General features: G+C 36.0%; 1 protein-coding gene across 1 annotated transcript; it reads left to right on the top strand.

Annotated features, from left to right (window-relative positions):
• The first annotated feature begins 207 nt into the window (after positions 1-207).
• LPXN (leupaxin) lies at positions 208-18,039 on the top strand. The gene is made up of 9 exons (XM_058196980.1): positions 208-342; positions 5,884-6,050; positions 6,453-6,508; positions 7,817-7,919; positions 8,752-8,919; positions 9,262-9,435; positions 9,580-9,661; positions 16,014-16,162; positions 16,833-18,039. Exons 1-9 carry the CDS (start codon positions 330-332, stop codon positions 17,097-17,099), a joined length of 1,179 nt encoding a protein of 392 aa, XP_058052963.1. The 5' UTR covers positions 208-329; the 3' UTR covers positions 17,100-18,039.
• The last annotated feature ends 217 nt before the right edge of the window (positions 18,040-18,256 follow it).

The following is an 18,256-nucleotide window of genomic DNA, read 5'->3' as shown; positions in this document are numbered from 1 at the left end:
ATGGTTTGTATTTTATCTGTGTTTTAATTTTAGTGTCTATGAAGATAAATAATTTTTATCTATAGGAAAAATTGCACAATGATCACATCTCTTTCTGTTGTACAATTTGAGTACAATTTTTGAAAAATCCTCTTAAGATGTTAAACCACAGTAAGGGAAAGAAACATTAACCTCTAAAGAGAGGAAGTGCAGTTAGAGTGAGGAACTGAAAAAGTCTGTGCAAAGTACTGCCCTACACCCTCACCATCTTGCTCATTTCCCCTTCTATTACTCAACAAACCTGCTTCTCTACCAGAGATTTGGGTAAGAAGACCTGGTGAAAATAGGTCATGGATGATTTAGGTAAGTGATTCTTTTTTTTAGTATAGCAAAAGGACTGCAGAGATGGGTTTGTAATCGTACTGCAAAGAGTTTCATCTTATGCAGAATGGGAGAAACAGAGAAAACTGAAGCGGGCAAGGAGATCTTGAACACAAGGCAGAGGCTTTGTGCCTTTAGCTGCTGCTTGATGGGTATACATTAGGACAGTCCCCTCCTCAAACCATAAAGGTTAGATTGCTGTAAACCACGGCAACCTATCTGGTTGCTGGTATAGGAAAAAGCAAATTCACATTAAAACAGAATGTTGGAGGAACCCAGAACCTAATTTAGGAGTAGAAACGGATGGTTTATCTTTTTAATCAGGTTTTTTTTTCTCTAAAAAATTATATTTTGAAATGTGATGAAATGTAATACAATAAGTAGAAGATTATTTCAGCAGGGAAAAACACATTATGTAAATTTTTAAAAGAACACATTTCATAAACAAAGTAGAACTAGGAAAATAAAAAAAAATATGTTTTTATATTCCTGCTGGGCTCACTTCCTCACTTCCTCTGGCTCATCAGCTATTGCCACTAGTGATTAATAGAGATCCCAGAGATTGGAGCCCCTCTAGCTATTTCTCTTGAAGTTTATAACATTTTACTAAACACATGTTTTATGTTTTCAACATGAAACAATAGAATTGTCCATCACTATTTCTATCATTTTGTATATTATATCTACTTGGCCTTATGCCTTGCATGCTGGTAGTCCTATGTACTAGTACAACTCTTTATATTTTAAAAAAGATGAAAAGTGAATATAAATACCACTAACAGTGACTTAACAGTATTTTAAAATGCAATTATTATATTAAAGAGGTTTAGTAAGGAAGAAAGTGCCATTCATCCTACTTTTATTCCACCAAAATCATTTTGGAGTTAACAATCAGCTGCATGTTATTGCTGGGCAAGGAGCATATGCTATGAAGATGAAACAAGCAGCCTTCATTAATCCAATTCTTGTCAGGAGGATTGTTTTACACTTCAATTTGATGAGTGCAATACAGATCTTTGTCGCACCAAGGAATCCAGATCTGGTACAATTATTTATACCATTGTTAATAATGTGGGATAGGGTAGAGTAGAGAATAGAATTAGAATGGAATGGAATGGAATGGAATAGAATAGAATAGAATAGAATAGAATAGAATAGAATAGAATAGAATAGAATAGAATAGAATAGAACAATAGATTGGACACACAAGGAATTTGTCTTGGTGCATATGCTCTCGGTGTACATAAAAGAAAAGATACTTTCATCAAGAATCATAAGGTACAACACTTAATGATAGTCATCAGGTAGAAATAAGCAATCAAATCATATTAGGAAACCGTCAATATAAATCGTAAGGATACCAGCAACAAGATTACAGTCATACAGTCATAAGTGGGAGGAGATGGGTGATAGGAACAATGACAAGATTAATAGTAGTGCAGACTTAGTAAATTTCTCCATTTTAGGTCTTGATATATGGTAGAACCTAGAAATTTGAAGGTCTCTACTGTTGCTACTTGCTGTCTAGTATTGTAAGAGGTGGTAATATGGGAGGGTTTCTCATAAAGTCTACCATCATTTCTACAGTTTTGAGTGTATTAAGTTCCAGATTGTTCTGGTCACACCACGAGGCTAGTTGTTTTGCTAGAGAAGCAAAACAGTTCCTATAATCTCTGCACTCTTTTCGGAAACTTGATCTCCAGTCAAGAACTAAAATGCTCCATGCTAATTGAGATGAATACAATGGTCACGGTAGTAAAAACTATAGAAAAGTTGAGGAGGATAAACAAAAATCAAAGAAACCAGCTTAGAACTGGTTATTTACTTATTATATTGATTTCTATAACCACACATTTTCCAAATTGTAACTCTGGGTAGTGACCAGAGTTGGCACTCTCTGGGTTCTTTCAATTAAACATTTATTGGGCTCTGGAAGTGCACCATCTCTGTAGTGGTTCCTCCTCCCAGGTTTTGGATGGTTCCCATTCTGCTGTTGTTTATTAAAGTCATGAATACCTGGCCCTTCACCTAGGCCTTTGATGAGAGACAGTAAGACAGTAAGCTTTATCATATTTGCCATGTTTTATCTTTATCTTTTATTGGTTTTTTTGTAAGTAATTTCTTTAATTGTTATGAGACACCCAGAACTGTTGAGTTGAATAGCATACAAATTTAATACAGTATTATTATTTTAAAATATTTTGATCATATAATATATATGGATTTATAGGATTAATCATCACTTACACAAGAGGGTGTAGTTGCTACTTAGCCAGCATTTACAAGCCAGATCAAAATTTTACAGTCTTCAGATGTGAGGATATATTATCAGAAGATTTCTTGGGTCTAAAAAATAGCTGCAAGTCCTCATTTGAAGTAATCAAAAGTAACTGAAAAGAAGAACTTGTCAGTCAGGGATTTATTGAAATATGAAAATGATTTGATAACATCCACATGTGTGTCTCAATCAATATATCAACACTCAAGCCACCAGTATATAAGGTGTTTACAAGGGTCTTGCAGTCTAAATTTGCAAGTATGTAGTTTGCAAATATGTAGCTTATATATTTTTCCTGTTTCTAGCTTTTCATTGTGTTTTCACACATGAAAGGATGACGTTAACTTTAAAGTTGTTTGGCATATACATAAATAACAGTCTTATGAAAGAGGTGTCGGATTTTAAACATTGTGAAAAGGCAGCAGATAGTGAATTGTTTAATGGTTATCCTAATTTGAGGCTGGCACATGGAATTAACTGCCAATAAAAATAGGACCAACTTTGGCTTGGTTGTGGAGAGTTGTCTTGGATGGGTGTGTCCAAGGCAGTAGAAGGGCAAGAGGTTATTTTGTGATGCCTGTTTCTATGACATTGTGAAGCGGTAAGCCTCATATGATCTCAGAAAGCCATATTTTAAAGTGTGAGGGAAATGGTATGTGTGATTGGGTTAAAAAAACAGTTAATCAAAAGATATCTTGAGGAAGCAGAAATGATGAAGAGACTTTACAAGAAGTTGCCCATTGACAAGGAAAGTATGTTGCCTGTGGGAGGTGAAGCTATTATCTGGCTGAATTACAAGAAGAGACAACAAACACAAGCTAACTATGAACAGAGGATATGGAGACTAATCCCTGGAAGCACAGAGAAAGGATAGCTCTGAGAAGATTACATATATATACCAGGGGTGGGTTCTAAATCTTTTTACTACCGGTTCTATGGGCGTGGCTTATTTTGTGGGCGTGGCTTGATGGTCATGTGACAGTGGGTGTGGGTTGATGGTCATATGATTGGGTAGGCTTGGCCAACTCAATGTCTCTCATGTCAAGGGCTACCTCGCCTGGCTCCTCCACTCACAGCCATTCCTTGTCACATCCAGCCTCAACGTATCTATAGTTCTGCAAAAATGTTGTTCACCTTTTTTCAACTTTATTATCTACATACTATAGATCAAAACTTGACCACTTTAAGACTTATGGACTTCAACTTCAGAATTCCTCAGCCAGCTTTGCTGTCTTAAAGTCTTAAAGTGGCCAAGGTTAGAGACCTCTGCTATAGATGCACTTTCATGGACCACTGAAAGGAGGAAATGGCTCACATGCTTTGCCCATGAGTGTGATAGGCAACAGTCTTTTAAGGGGCTGCTAGAAAGAAGGGGGGGAAGTATTTTCCAAAGCACCAGAAGGCAAAACAAGAAGCAATGGATGGAAACTCAACAAAGAGAGAAGCAACCTAAAACTAAGGACAAACTTCCTGACAGTGTGAACCTATATAGGTTTCAGTCATAATTTCACATATAAAATAGCCATTCATGTAATACAACCTGCATATTGTTCAAAACAATCATTAGTATTATGGCTGATGTTTGACAGCAAGCCGAAAATCCCCATTCCCTCCCCACTCCATGGGAAGGTTACTTCAAAATCCCCATTTCCTCCCCACCCCACTAATCTGTTCTGGGAAGGAATCAAACTCCCCCCTCTTCATTTCCCAAATAAAATATCCCAGATAATTAAGGAATAATCAAGCTGCTATCAAGGAACCTGCCTGGAATTCCACATTCCTGCCAGCTGCATAAAGGAAACTTCGTAAGCAGAAAACAGCTACCGGTGCTTACAGATAATATAAAGTGGAAGCCGGAATTTCAGCTCCATTTACAAGCAGGCAGAAAACTCATTCAAGACAGGATACTTCACAATGGAAATCGCCCAAACCTTTTTAGAAACACAAAGCCCATGTTGCACAAACCCTAAAATTTCAAAAACATTGAACCATATAAGAATTCCTCCTCTTATCCAATTTGTTGTTCAGCTGACCAAGAAAGGAGCTTCTAGCTGCTCTGTCAATTTAAAACGAGAGCGTTCCCCCTCCCCCAACACTTCTTCTTTGCCAAGCGATCTCCTGGCTGAGAAGCAAGCCAATCAGTTGGGAGGCTTCTTGGCTTCTCAATTTAAAGGGACGGTGTCTTGTTGTTTGTTTTCTCTTCTTCGACAAGTGAGTCTTGATTTTTTTCCTTCTAGCTGATCAGCTGGGAGTCAGGAGGCAGCAAGAGATTGGGGGCGGGGCCAGGCAGAATTTTTACTACTGGTTCTCCGAACTACTCAAAATGTTTACTACTGGTTCTTGTGAACTAGGGAGAACTGGTAGCAACCCATTACTGATATATACTTATATAAGATTTGTATGTGTTTGTGTGCCCGCACAGATAACACACACAGAAAAACACAAGAGAAAATTGGTTTATTGATTTAAATAATGAAGAGGCCATTTAAAACAGGGACATATTTTTTAATGTGTCATTTCACATATTCTCTTAACTTCAGACCTTAAGATAGGATTAGATAAAAATCTTTTTAAAAAAGAGCATGCATTCTGTTACTGAGAATGGAAATGTTCCGTGACTATAGTGGTGTTTCTTTTTCTGAGTAAATGTTGTAAACAAGCACATTTACTTTTAATATTTTTGGCTAAGGCAGTGCTATCAGTAGTCAAGATAATTCTCTCAGTTATTTTAATTTTTTTCATGGATTGTACCTTTTACATAGTTTTAATGACTATGTTGACAAGACTGGCCCCAGAAGGAACTCTGTGTGGGTGCTACGTTTTATTGCCTCCCTTTCTCATATTTTTTCTACAGGATTATAGTAATTTGGGATTTCCATCTCTTGGTCATACTTAGCTTTTGAAGCCACCTTTTTCTGTGAATACATTCATTCTGGGAAGGATAGAATAATCCCTAAATTGATAAGCAATTCTTTTTTGCCACTCTGTTACAAGAGATAGTTTGGTGTTTTCTATAGTGGTAGCAGTCTGGAATAGCAAGAGGTCTTTTCCTCACTCCTGTTTGCCCCAGCCTAGGCCATCATAGATCAAGGAGACATTTGATAGCAATATTGTAGTTTTACAAATGCAATAGGGTTATCTTGCTGCTAAAGAACTCACAGTGAGATGGGGTGCACATAGCAAAGGGCTTGTAGAAAACTAAGACAAAAAGACAGACGTATTTGAACCATAATGGTTTTGTTTAGATGCTTTGTTGGCAGAACTGGAACAAACCACGCAAAGTCTGAGTGTGAATGACTCAGACCCAACTGTTTGCTTTCTTCTGGAGCGCGACAACAAACCAAAACCAGCAGCAACAACCGAAAGCCATTTAACTCAACATTACAAATTAACACCTCAAGAAGCCAAAAAGGTATTTTTCTTAAGCTGTGTAAGTCTTAGGAAGCTACAAGTTATGAAAGGAAGTGCTCACAAATTTGACCCTACTAGAAAATTCATTCCAGCCCTTGGCTCATCCCTTTTCTGATATATAACATATTCTTTACTGAATAGTACATTTGCTTGTCTTTCTCTCTAATTTGTATCTGGAACATACTGTAGTTGACCATTACAACATGTAGAAGAACTGGTTCCAGAATGGAAGATGATAGTTTAGACGTTGCTTTAGAACTACAGGGCAATGCAACATTTTCTGAATCGTTGAAGTTATCAGCACGTAAATAACCAGAAACCAAGCATTTTCTTCAGTGACTTTGGGTATTGGCAGTATTTTTACACATATCTGCTATATATATATATATATATATATTTTCAGGTAGAACCAGCACGCAATGTTCAAACCCATAAAGAAGATGCAGATAATATTTACAGGTAACTATTATTAGAGAAAAAAGATAAACACACCTCAAATTATACTGCTGTTTTGCATTCATGTCTTCTAAAGCTGTATCAATGTCCTCACTTGTCTATGCTTGAGTAAAGATCAATTTCATTACAAAAGCTCATTTCCAAACTGTAATATGACATTTTAAGTGGTTTCCCATGGATTAAATGAAGGTTTCTAAGGACATTTACCAACGTAAGTATGGCTGGTTTTTTATCCAATAGAGGGGTCATTATCTATAGGTTGGAGTTACCAAGGCATATTTTGCATTTGAAAGAACATTGTGGCACCTTATTGGAAGGAGATGGAGCTTGCCCAATCAAAAATGTGTGCCAGGGTGTGTATAGCCAGTTACTCTATATACACAAAAGTTTATCAATTCTCCCTAGCCATTAATTCCAGGTTACTCACAATCAGCTTCTAGTAGGATGCTACAATCAAGTCACTTTATTTTAGTTTCTGTTAACATCACCAAATAGTTATAACAATGTAACTAATTTTCAAAACAGGGAATCAATTTTGGTATTTTAAATAACATTTAAACAGGAGGAATATTTATCTGTACAGTACTCACAAGGGTGAATGTAAATATATCCTGAGTCAGAAATATAAAGCACTGGAAATTATTCATCCTTATTTCCAAGAACCCTGGGTGATTTAGTATTTAATGTAGTTTTTGGCTTGCTGAGTGGGTGAAAATTATATTGGAAATTTTTTTTTATTTTCATCCGTATAATATACACTTATGCTATCTAACCAGAAAATTTTAGGGTGACTTAAAATTAATAAATTAGCTCAGACATTAGCATAAAAGTTGAGTGTTGCAACTCAATATTTTATTTAAAAGTTTCAACTGCTTTATGAACGGAATATTTTAAGTTGCAAGTTCATCACTTAAGAATGATGAGCAAAAGACAGATGAATTAAATGGCATGAAAATGTGTGGTCTCCACATATTGCATTAAATTTCTACAACATTTCACAAATTGGGCTGTCTTATACGTGCATGCAATCTATCAGTACTTTATAGAAAATGGGATGTTGGTAAGAGGACAGGCAGAATTATTGCTTACCTAATACTAATACAGTAGAACAGCAAATAAATCACAGGTTTTGCCATTCATAAATCTGGGTCATATTTTGAGACCAATAAGTAAATAACTGAAATAGTGGGTTGTTTTTTGAGAAGGTATTATATATAATGACAGATAGAATGTTAGTACATGCAAAAATTTAAAGATTTATTTTTTCATTCCTTTCACTTGGTTGATCATACATATTTTTATTTTTTGTAGCAAAGTTTTACCTCCACAGCCAACGGTGTCCTCCTCATCTTCTACTTCAGTTGCTCAGGAACTGGATGATCTTTTGGCTTGCTTAGGAACAATCCAGTCCAAGGTGAATAATGGGATTGTAACTTAAATACCTTTTGAAATGAAAACTGATTGTTTATACAGAGTATAATAAACTCTCAATTCTAGGAGTTGAAGTCCACACATACTAAAGTTGCCAAGGTTGAAAAACACTGGCAAATAAATTAAGGAAAGATGGAGCTTGTCTACATTAAAGTCAGCTTGTATGTTCAAATTCACATTGACAGGAAAAAGTCATAAAGGGAGAGTACAAGGTTTAAAAATACTTGGGAATTGAGAATGGAGGCTATCATGAATACTATTATGCTGAATGTCTTTAAATTGTTTCTCACAGTAGTTGCGTATATTATGTTATCATATGCTTCTGTGTATATCTAGTTTATTTAATGATTGCATGTTATTCTTGGCTTTTTTTTTCTTGGTCCTGCCATCTTTGATCACTCTGCAGCCTCCCTGACTGCCTATGTTTCAGATCTGGAAAAGAACTGTGGGACAAGGTTTTCTTAATATCATTTGGGAATGTAGTTTGAGCATAGGAAGTTAGGGAAGCTAAAAGCTTTGTGCAGATAAATGTACAAAATAAAAAAGAACATGTTTAAGAACCGTGTCCTTACGGTATTACATAATTAAGAGTTCTTAGATTTGCCATTCAAATAGAAAAGCATGATTCTGTTTGTTCCAAACATTTTTTTCAGGAAAGAAAAGATGTAGGGATATATGTGAGAGTTGTATGTCATCGAAAATGTTTTATAAAAGTGTGTGAATGTTTCAGATTAATAAATCAATAAATACCTGTCCTGGAAGCAGAGAAAGCTACGCAAAAAGATAGAGATTGCGAATTATTTATTCTCTGGTAGGTCTCAGATGGCCTGGCCACTTCTGGCCAATCAACATCAGCAGAAGGAAACACCACTGACAACCTAGACAGCATGTTGAAGAGTTTGACCCATGATATGCAGGACCTTGGCGTTGCTACTGTGCCTAAGGGTAACTGTGCCTCTTGCCACAAGCCTATTGCTGGAAAGGTAAGCAGGGAGATGGGAACTGTGGATCTAGCTATCTGCTCTTTCTACCATTCTCAGTCTCACCGAGGTTGCTATGATCAATTGCTTATTTGTCACACTTTTAAACTGCATGACATCTATAATTAAAAAGGCAAATTAGAGTTTCTTCTTTTGCAATTTTATCACTGAGAATCTTTATGTCTTAGCCTAAGAAGCTTCCATTGCTCGCTAAATCAATGAGGGGAGCTTGATGTAAAACAGAACAACTTTGAGAATATGTAGCTTCTGTTTGAGAGAGTCTGCACTAAAGAGAGTGAAGTATCTTTATCCAATGTCTTCAACTAATCCTTTAATTAATTCTAGGTGATTACAGCTCTGGGAAAGATATGGCATCCTGAACACTTCACATGCGCCCATTGTGGAAAAGAAGTGGGTTCTCGGCCATTCTTTGAGCGGGACAATAAAGCTTACTGCCAAGAAGACTACCATCAGCTCTTCTCTCCTCGCTGTGCTTACTGTACTGCACCCATCCAGGAGGTAGGTATCACTGTTTCTGCCTTCTGGTAATCAACTGCCTTCATAACTCATAGCTATCTGAGGCTAAAGACAAAATGATGCCACCCTCCCTGTCCATGTCATATATAATATTAATCTAGTAAAGCCTTTTTGTTTTCTTTGCAGAAAATCCTAACAGCTATGGATCAGACTTGGCACCCTGAGCATTTCTTTTGTACACATTGTGGGACTGTTTTTGGCGATGATGGTGCGTCATTATTTCACAAAGTTTCTGGCTTAGCTTTTGCAAGCTTGTTTAATGTCTTTATCTATCGTTATAAATCTAGGTAGATGAATGTGAAACATTTCCAAGTAGAAGTATTCTTAGTCCCAAATGTCTCATTCCAACTCTGCGGGAAGTGATTGAATATTATACATAAGCAAAGAAAAATTCAAGGTGGTGCTATATGTGAATTTACAAATGAGAAAATGGATGGAGAATTTTTAAAGATGGAAAATGCCTCTAAAAAGTTGCCAGTAGGATGGAATAAGGAATCTTGTTGAAAGATGCAAAAATGGCTGTGAATAAATGTATGTTTCTGGCTACATTTGTTATACAGAAGTCAGAATTTGGTATATCAGGAGAAATATAAAAATGATGGATGCAGAGAAAATGGGGTACTTACATCTACAATAAAACAAGAAAAGATAGGATCAAGGAAGAATGAATGAATAAGTGAGTGAATGGAAGCTGAATGAATGTGGATTAGATTAAAAATGAGAGTACTAAGAAGTACGGTACCTTAGGCAGTTCAGTTATACAGGGAGAAAGAATGAGGGCTGAACTGTAAAGCAAATATATGAAGGAAGAGTGACTGCACTGAAAAAAGGAGAAGTAAGAAAAAGTGTGGTTGGAGGGAGTCAATAAGTGTTTCTAAAGAGGAGGCGAAATCCTTGAAGAGCAAAAAGTAGTGGCTGAAGTTGAGTATGGACGAGATGGACTAGATGGAAGGATAGAAGGTTCACAAGGCTAGAAAGTGTGAAGGCATCATAAATGATGTCAGTATAAATTGGCTGCAACTTGTTTCCTTTCATTTATCTCATGCATTTAATTTTTTTGGCTTACTATTTCTTATGCTTTTTCTTCATGTCATATCATGTTGTCTGCTGATAGAAGAGAATATTTGTAGCTCGGACTTGAACTGTGGGGTCCTCTCTGAGCTTGGTTGTTTTCTTGCAGACATTTCATTATCAAATCTGAGCCGGAATAGCTCAGGCTGTAAGGAGCCTGTTATTAGAACACAATAGCCTGCAATTACTGCAGGTTCAAGCCCGGCCCAAGGTTGACTTAGCCTTCCATCCTTTATAAGGTAGGTAAAATGAGGACCCAGATTGTTGGGGGGGCAATAAGTTGACTTTGTAAATATACAAATAGAATGAGACTATTGCCTTATACACTGTAAGCCGCCCTGAGTCTTCGGAGAAGGGCGGGATATAAATGTACAAAAAAAAAAAAATCAAAGATAAAGCACTGATGACGTTATCTGATTTGATGATGAAACATCTGCAAGAAAACTACCAAGCTCAGAGAATACCAAGGACCCCACCATATATTCTGCCTTCTAAGGAAATAGCATGATATGTATGCATGTATGTATGGTCACTCAGGTAATAGTAGTTTTCTTCTAATAGATGCTAGTATGATAGTTTTCTTTGAATGTGATTTATCTCTCCTGAATATAAGCTGATACACAGAGCGTCAGAGGGGAGCACCGATTAAAGTATTTCAATTTCATTTTTCCTGGGTAGCATGCTGCAAATAATTGTTTTTTTTCCTGCTTGACAAACAACAATCAGAAAAGCATCAGCACACTCACAGTGGGATTTGATCACTGACGAGCACTAATAGGGCACCAGTCCAGTAATTAGCTCCTAGTGGATCTCTGAGCCCATATTAGTAAAACTTGGGTCCCCGAGCTCCTAATTAGAACTTAAATGCAAAAAGTTTTACAGGCCAATTTAGAGATGAGCTGGATTCTAACTAAATTAAGTCTTTTAGGCAACCCAAGGGCACTATTCTTTCTTTCTTGGCCATGTGGGAGAATTTCCCCTGAGCACTGCTCACAGTTATTGCTTCATGTTTGTAGAAGCAACTTTCAGAACTTTATTGCATTGGCAGCAGTTTCTTCATATTTGGTGTGGTGACTCAGATTCCAATGCAATAACTGCTTTGTGCAATTATGGATTGTTTTCTCTTGAAACATGTAAGAATTGCAGAAGTTTAGCAAAGCACTAGCTGACCCCACGGTGAACCAAATTATATTTTTACTCAGTATGAACGGTAACAAGCTGACTAGTGGCACGAGCAGGCTTGATTTGTCTAAACCAGGGGTCTGCAAACTTGGCTCTTTTAAGACCTGTGGACTTCAACTCCAAGAGTTCCTCAGTCACAAGTCTTAAAAGAGCCAAGTTTGCAGACCCCTGGTCTAAACAATTATCCTTCTCTTCCTGGCTGTGGCAGCTCACTTCAACTAGATTGTTAATTCTGATTTGGCAGTAGAAACTTTTTATTAATCAGGTTTATTTATTTTATCTTAACATGTTTCATAAAGAGAAATACAGGTAGTCCTTGACTTAGGACCATAATTGAGGCCAGAACTTCTGCTGCTAAGTGAGACAGTTGTTAAGTGAGTCTTGCCCCATTTTACAACCTTTCTTGCCACACTTGTTAAGTGAATCACAGCAGTTGTTAAGTTAGTAGTATAGCTGTAAATGAATCTAGCTTCCCCATTGACTTTGCTTGACAGTATATTTATGACACTGCAACCATCATAAATCTATCAATCAATTGCCAAGTGCTGAATTTTGATCATATGGACCATTTCCATAGTGCTGCCAAGAAAACTGAGTACATATATTTATAAAGTCATCTGAAATCAAGCTTGATTTTTTTTTTTGCACTACACAGTTTTAGTAACTGAGGGGAAAACTTGTTCACTCTAATCTTATAAGAATATTCTATAATCTTCCTGAAGCCTTAATAGAAAAGTAAATCAATTTATCAAGGATGAGATCAGTATAGGGAGACTAAGCAAATTCACTGGAAACAGTATCTTTCTAGAGATTGTGGAGTCCAAAAGAAGCCTTATAAACAACAAATCTACCTGAAAACAACCGTACACTATACTCTCTGCAAACTAACTGTGCTATAAAATATCCCAAGCATTTAAGTAGGTAAGATTGGTAATAAACAAAACAATTTTCTTTTGTTAGCAGCAACCTGTAGCTTCTACTTCCAACTTCTATATAAGGAAGTTTAGATAAATATATATCTAATAAAATTATCTATAAGGAAGTATAGCTAAATATACCTTTGAGTCAATCTACATGGAAACAGCCATGCATTTTTCTTAACCACAGTACCAAAAGACAGTTGTTATTGCCTCTTAGAATATTCTTCAATTTCACTGTTTAATCTAAAAAGTAAATATTTAGCAAATTGAGTTGAACTCCTGATGACGGTATTCTTTTGAGGCCTGGAATATCTGGGTAGATTCTCACTCAAATATTAACCATACTGATATTTCTTAGACAGGTTCAGCCAGGTATTGCACCAGATGAGAGAGAGTAAAGTTTAGAAGAAATCAAATTGCATTAGTTCCTAATATCAAGCTCTATCTTTAATGGCTTCTCAGCCCTGTTTTTGCTTCAAAATCTTTTTTTTTAATCCTCCATTTTTCTGCATCATAGCAATTTGCCTTTACTGTGGTGCCTGTGGTGATTTTTTCTTTAAGCCACGCAAGGAATTTAGGCTTTGTTGAAACAGAGCAAATTTAAAAATCTAAATGTTCATGTTTATCTATTTTGTGTGAAAGATAAGGGGGCAGAACTTAATGTTCCAGAATTGTGTCTAGAATGGTTCATCTGCACTGATAATAGATCTGTTCTTGGGTTCACTTCTTGGAATCCTCTTGTGCTCATAACAGCAAATCTTTTAGCCTTTACTTATTGGTCCAGTAACTTTCCCCTTAAACCCTCTGATGTAGTCAGCTCATGAAAAGCACCAAATCTGATCTTATAGCCTCCTGTTGAAAATATTTGTCACATAATGTCTTGTGAATGGACTTTCATTATTATAGTTGTTGTAAATTAACATATGCATTAACAGATTCACAGCATGCTTGTATTTTATGTTCAAACAAAGTATTTCATTCTACCCCGTTTCCCCCAAAATAAGACATCCCCTGATAATAAGCCCAATCAATAATAAGCACTTTTGAGTGCATGGCAATAAAGCCAAGCGCTTATTTCAGGGTTCAAAAAAATATAAGCCAGGATCTTACTTTTGGGGAAACACAGTAGCACAATGTAAAACCTTTATCTAGAGCAGAATTGGCATGTAAAAAGGGGCCTGCTTTTATTCTAGAAAATATAAAGCTCACAAGGGTGCAGGAAAGCATATCGGCATCATTTTCTTTGTCCAATTTGGTCGCCAATTCATAGAATGTATAGAAATCCCTCCATACCAAGTTTATATATATTATACAGACTCTCTCCATACATTGGCAAAAATAAGATCTCAGAACATCCTGTGTTATACTCAGTGGTGGGATTCAAGTAATTTAACAACCGGTTCTCTGCCCTAATGATTTCTTCCAACAACCAGTTGGCCAAACTGCTCAGAAAGTTAACAACCGGTTCTCCCGAAGTGGTGCGAACTGGCTGAATCCCACCACTGGTTATACTGCTCCATTGAGATCTGAGATGTCATTTCTGCCAGTTTATTCCATCTTTTCTGTTGCATCTTAAAAGCTACTCCAGAGAATTGAATTATAATATTTTTATTAAGCTATGCAATAAAATAATACATAATAAATAATTATTAACCAATCATTTGTTGTTATTAATCAACAATAATTAATAAAGGCATTTAAGACATGGACTAGAAGACTTCCAAGGTCCCTTCCAACTCTGTTATTCTGTGTTCTGTAAGTCAGTATTATAATTAAGTCTTTAAATCTTAAAAACCAGTAGAAATATTTAGTCACCTGTCTGTCTATCTAGTAGTAATTTCTGGTATACAGAAAGTAACTATCCAAGGTAGATTCTAGATGGAGATTCTTGGCTGCCTTTGGCTGAGAAACTCAGTCCTTATCAGTCTGGCACCATGAACTTACCTCTTCTGACTGTGAGTGGAGGCTCATCTGGAAATAGAGATTAAAGGGTGTGACAATAACAAAGGGACAGTTTCATTGCCCACCATACAGACACTGAAGTACAGCCATATGTGGCCATTTTGGACACTTTCTTCCCAGGAAGCAATCAAGCTACCATTATTCAAAACCTCCAGCAAACAAATAGAATTAGAGCACATGTGGTCATAGTCACAATATTATATCCAACCTATAACCAAATTCTTTGCCCACTAGTCTCAATTCATCATTGCTAATCACAGCTATTCCATTATAGACTTTTTAATTTATAAGTCGTTCATGCGTGCATTAAACATTTACTGCTTTCTTTATTATATATTGTAGAATGCCACAACCTATTTTTAATTTTTTATTGTTTATTATTTGTAAAGCAAAAAGAAACAAGAATATAAAATAACAATGCCAAACTGTCAACATTCAATCATAGGTTACATAACATTCAATTTACCAGTAGAAGAGTTATTATTAGAAGCACAACATACTATACATAATCTTTCCAGAATCAATAAAAATGTGATTCATCACTTAGCGAAGTCAGCATTCAAATTTTATCAGTCACTTTTTACATAAGAACAATTGACCATACTTTTGCATCAGGGGCGGGTTTCAAAACCCATTGCTACCGGTTTGCTCGTGGGCGCACTTGTCCGGGTGAGCCTCCCGCCACCGCCGCTACTGGATCGCCCAATCTGGGGCGAACCAGTAGCAACCCACCACTGTTTTGCATGCCAATTATTCAATGACAGGTTATCTAGAAATTTCAGTTTTGAGCAATTTTTAATTCTGCAGCCTGGAGTAAGAATACAATTAGGTCCTTTTTATTTAGAGTTATCACCCTCAAAAATATGTAATAATCACAACTCTTGAACACATTCTATTTTTTGTTTAGTTACTTTCTAATTTTAAATAGTATCTTCCAAAAATTCAACACTTTTTTACAAGTCTACCACACTGAAAAAATGTTCCTTTCTGATTCCTATAACAATTTGATGAATGACTATGGATAATTCATGCTAATCTAGTTAGAGTTAAATGCCAGTGGTGTAATATCTTCTACTTCATTCCTTGTATGGAAGCTAATAGAAAACCATTAATTATAGATTCCTTTCTACCAGTCTCTTAAGTCGCCATCTCCCTATCCTTCTCCTCCTTTCTCCACCCTGTTTCTTCCTGCCTTTATGGCAAAACATTCACTCCTGCAATTTGTAAGAACTCATAAAAAAAACTACATGTCGAAATAGTTCTCGCTTTGAGAACCAAGATCTTTAACTGATCAATGTTCAGCTAGTTTGAAGATCTGGGACTCTAATAAAAGAGTATCTCCTTTCCTACTGCTTTTCCAAGCAAAGAGATAGCATGCCTTTGTGTCTGTGTGACGAATTCACTTTTTCAAACCTTCTTCTGTAGGTTTCCAGGTGAAAGATGGAAAGCCATACTGCCAGAAAGATTTCCAGAGCATTTTTTCTCCCAAATGCAGAGGCTGTGATCGTCCTGTGATGAATCAATATTTGTCAGCTCTGAATGCCGTATGGCATCCCGAATGTTTTGTGTGCAGAGTAAGTATGTGGAATCACCCAGAGTTAGTACCTATTTGGGTAGCTGGTAGATATGGGACATTTATGTGGTGGGATTTGGCTTAGTGATACAGCCAATATTTAAGGAGCTCCAGATAGACTTTGGTCACAACCCCTGCATATAATTAGACTTCTTAAATGCCAGCTAATTAATATGTTATCTGTATCTTGATATAAGGAAGTCTCTCAAATGAAAAATATTAAAATCTGTTATTAAACCTGTACTGTAAAGCATGTGTATATTTCTGGTGTGTGTACATACACATGCACATATAAACACACTATCCAAATATTGGTGAAAGCAAGTAAATTTGGTTAAAAGTGGAAGTGAACACTACAACACAATTTTAACTTCATATTAGCAAAAAGTGGGCCCATTCTTGAGTGTCCTTATGTTGACCTGGATACCTGCATTGAAAACTTTGGGCAGGATTAGCTATTTTTCCTGGATGGGTTTCTGTTTCAAACATAATTCCAAGAAGAAAATAATGAATTAGAAGACAAAAAAACAGCTGAAATTATTTATTTTAAATAGTAATGAATTAGCAACCAGGGTGCCTTTGCCCGACGCAACACTGGGAAGAATCTAACCATATGCCCATCTCAGAAATATTTTTATACCCTGACACAGGCTCCTTTCCTCTATTTTCAGGATTGTTTCTGCAGTTTTACTGATGGTTCTTTCTTTGAACTGAATGGTCAGCCGTACTGTGAGCTTCACTTCCATCATCACCAGGGAACAGTGTGCCATGGCTGTAGAAAACCTATTGTTGGACGGTGTGTCAGTGCCATGGGGCACAAGTTTCACCCAGAGCACTTTGTTTGTGCCTTTTGCCTTACTCAGTTGCACAATGGTATTTTTCAGGAGCAGAATGATAAAACCTACTGTCACTCTTGCTTTAAAAAACTCTTCGTTTAACTTAGAAGTATGGGAAACATTACTATTCCCAAGAACGTTATTGCAGAACAAAAAATAAGACTGCAATCCCAGGACGCTTCCTTGGTGTATAAAGCTTCCTGAGATTTTCTCTTGAGTAAAAAACCCACAAAATTAGGCAACATTAAATATAATAACAAATATGGTAATTTGCCCAATATTGTAACACACTATTATACTTTAGAGTTTTCAAATTAATCAACTCTTAGGTGTGTAGTTTTTGTGCTGAATTTAAATAACTTTATTAGAATTCATTATCCTGAGATCTGGGTTTTTTTAAAGAAATACCTGTATTAAGAGCATATATAAATATTTTTTGAGATTTTTTTAGTTGTTAAGAACAAGTTAGTTTTTTAATTAACACATATTCATCTTTCATTGTTTCTCTAATTTTTGTAACTAATAGCAGAGATCTGATGTCTTGAAGTAGATATACTGCAAATTACAGAAAAATTTTCAAAAGCCACTTGAGCTTACTTCCTGATCAGGGCAGATAAAACTGTTCTGAGTAGGATAATCTCATCTAAAATTTTATTTAGATGACAAGGGGAAGATATGCCAATGCATCTTGAAATCAGTGGCTTTTTAATGCTAGACTTGTGCAAAATTGCACATTCGATGCAAATATAGTCTGTGGAGTAAACAATATGGAATCGGTGTATTTCTCCCTGTGCTACACTGCTTACATCTTCCCCATCCAATGCTGCTCATTCTGATTGGCTCTGGCAGCAGTGTTCCATTAAGGTATCTTTTATATAAATGTTTTGAAGTCCCTTGCCAAATTATTTGAATATTTATCTTCCCCTTAATCTTCTTAAATATTCATACACACTATGATAAAGAATGTCTTTGTTTTCATTATCTTGCCTGTAAACAATTAAATAATACATAAAGAAGAATAAATTTTATTTTCTTGTTGGTCATGAAATTTTGTGTGTTTGATTTTTAAAACTACAGTATTTTGCATGCAAATCTGGTTGATGCTGATTAGCATAAAAATAAGAAGATTTCTACTATGTTACTATTAGAGTTGGCTTTAACAGGACAAATTTATTTTAAAAATTAAAGTAGAAATGAAAGATAAGGAAAATATGTAATAATTCAAAGTTAACAAGAGAACAAATGTAAACATTAAATAT

This window comes from Ahaetulla prasina, chromosome 1 (assembly GCF_028640845.1).
Source record: "Ahaetulla prasina isolate Xishuangbanna chromosome 1, ASM2864084v1, whole genome shotgun sequence".
In the NCBI taxonomy this organism is placed as follows: Eukaryota; Metazoa; Chordata; class Lepidosauria; order Squamata; family Colubridae; genus Ahaetulla; species Ahaetulla prasina.
Note: the sequence above shows the minus strand (reverse complement) of the source record. Positions and strands in the feature narration are given on the sequence as shown.

Excerpts from the sequence above, each read along its gene's own strand:
- LPXN (XM_058196980.1), top strand. Across the intron at positions 9,436-9,579 it reads GTACTGCACCCATCCAGGAG|AAAATCCTAACAGCTATGGA; the intron begins GTAGGTATCACT and ends TTTTCTTTGCAG. Across the intron at positions 9,662-16,013 it reads GACTGTTTTTGGCGATGATG|GTTTCCAGGTGAAAGATGGA; the intron begins GTGCGTCATTAT and ends CTTCTTCTGTAG.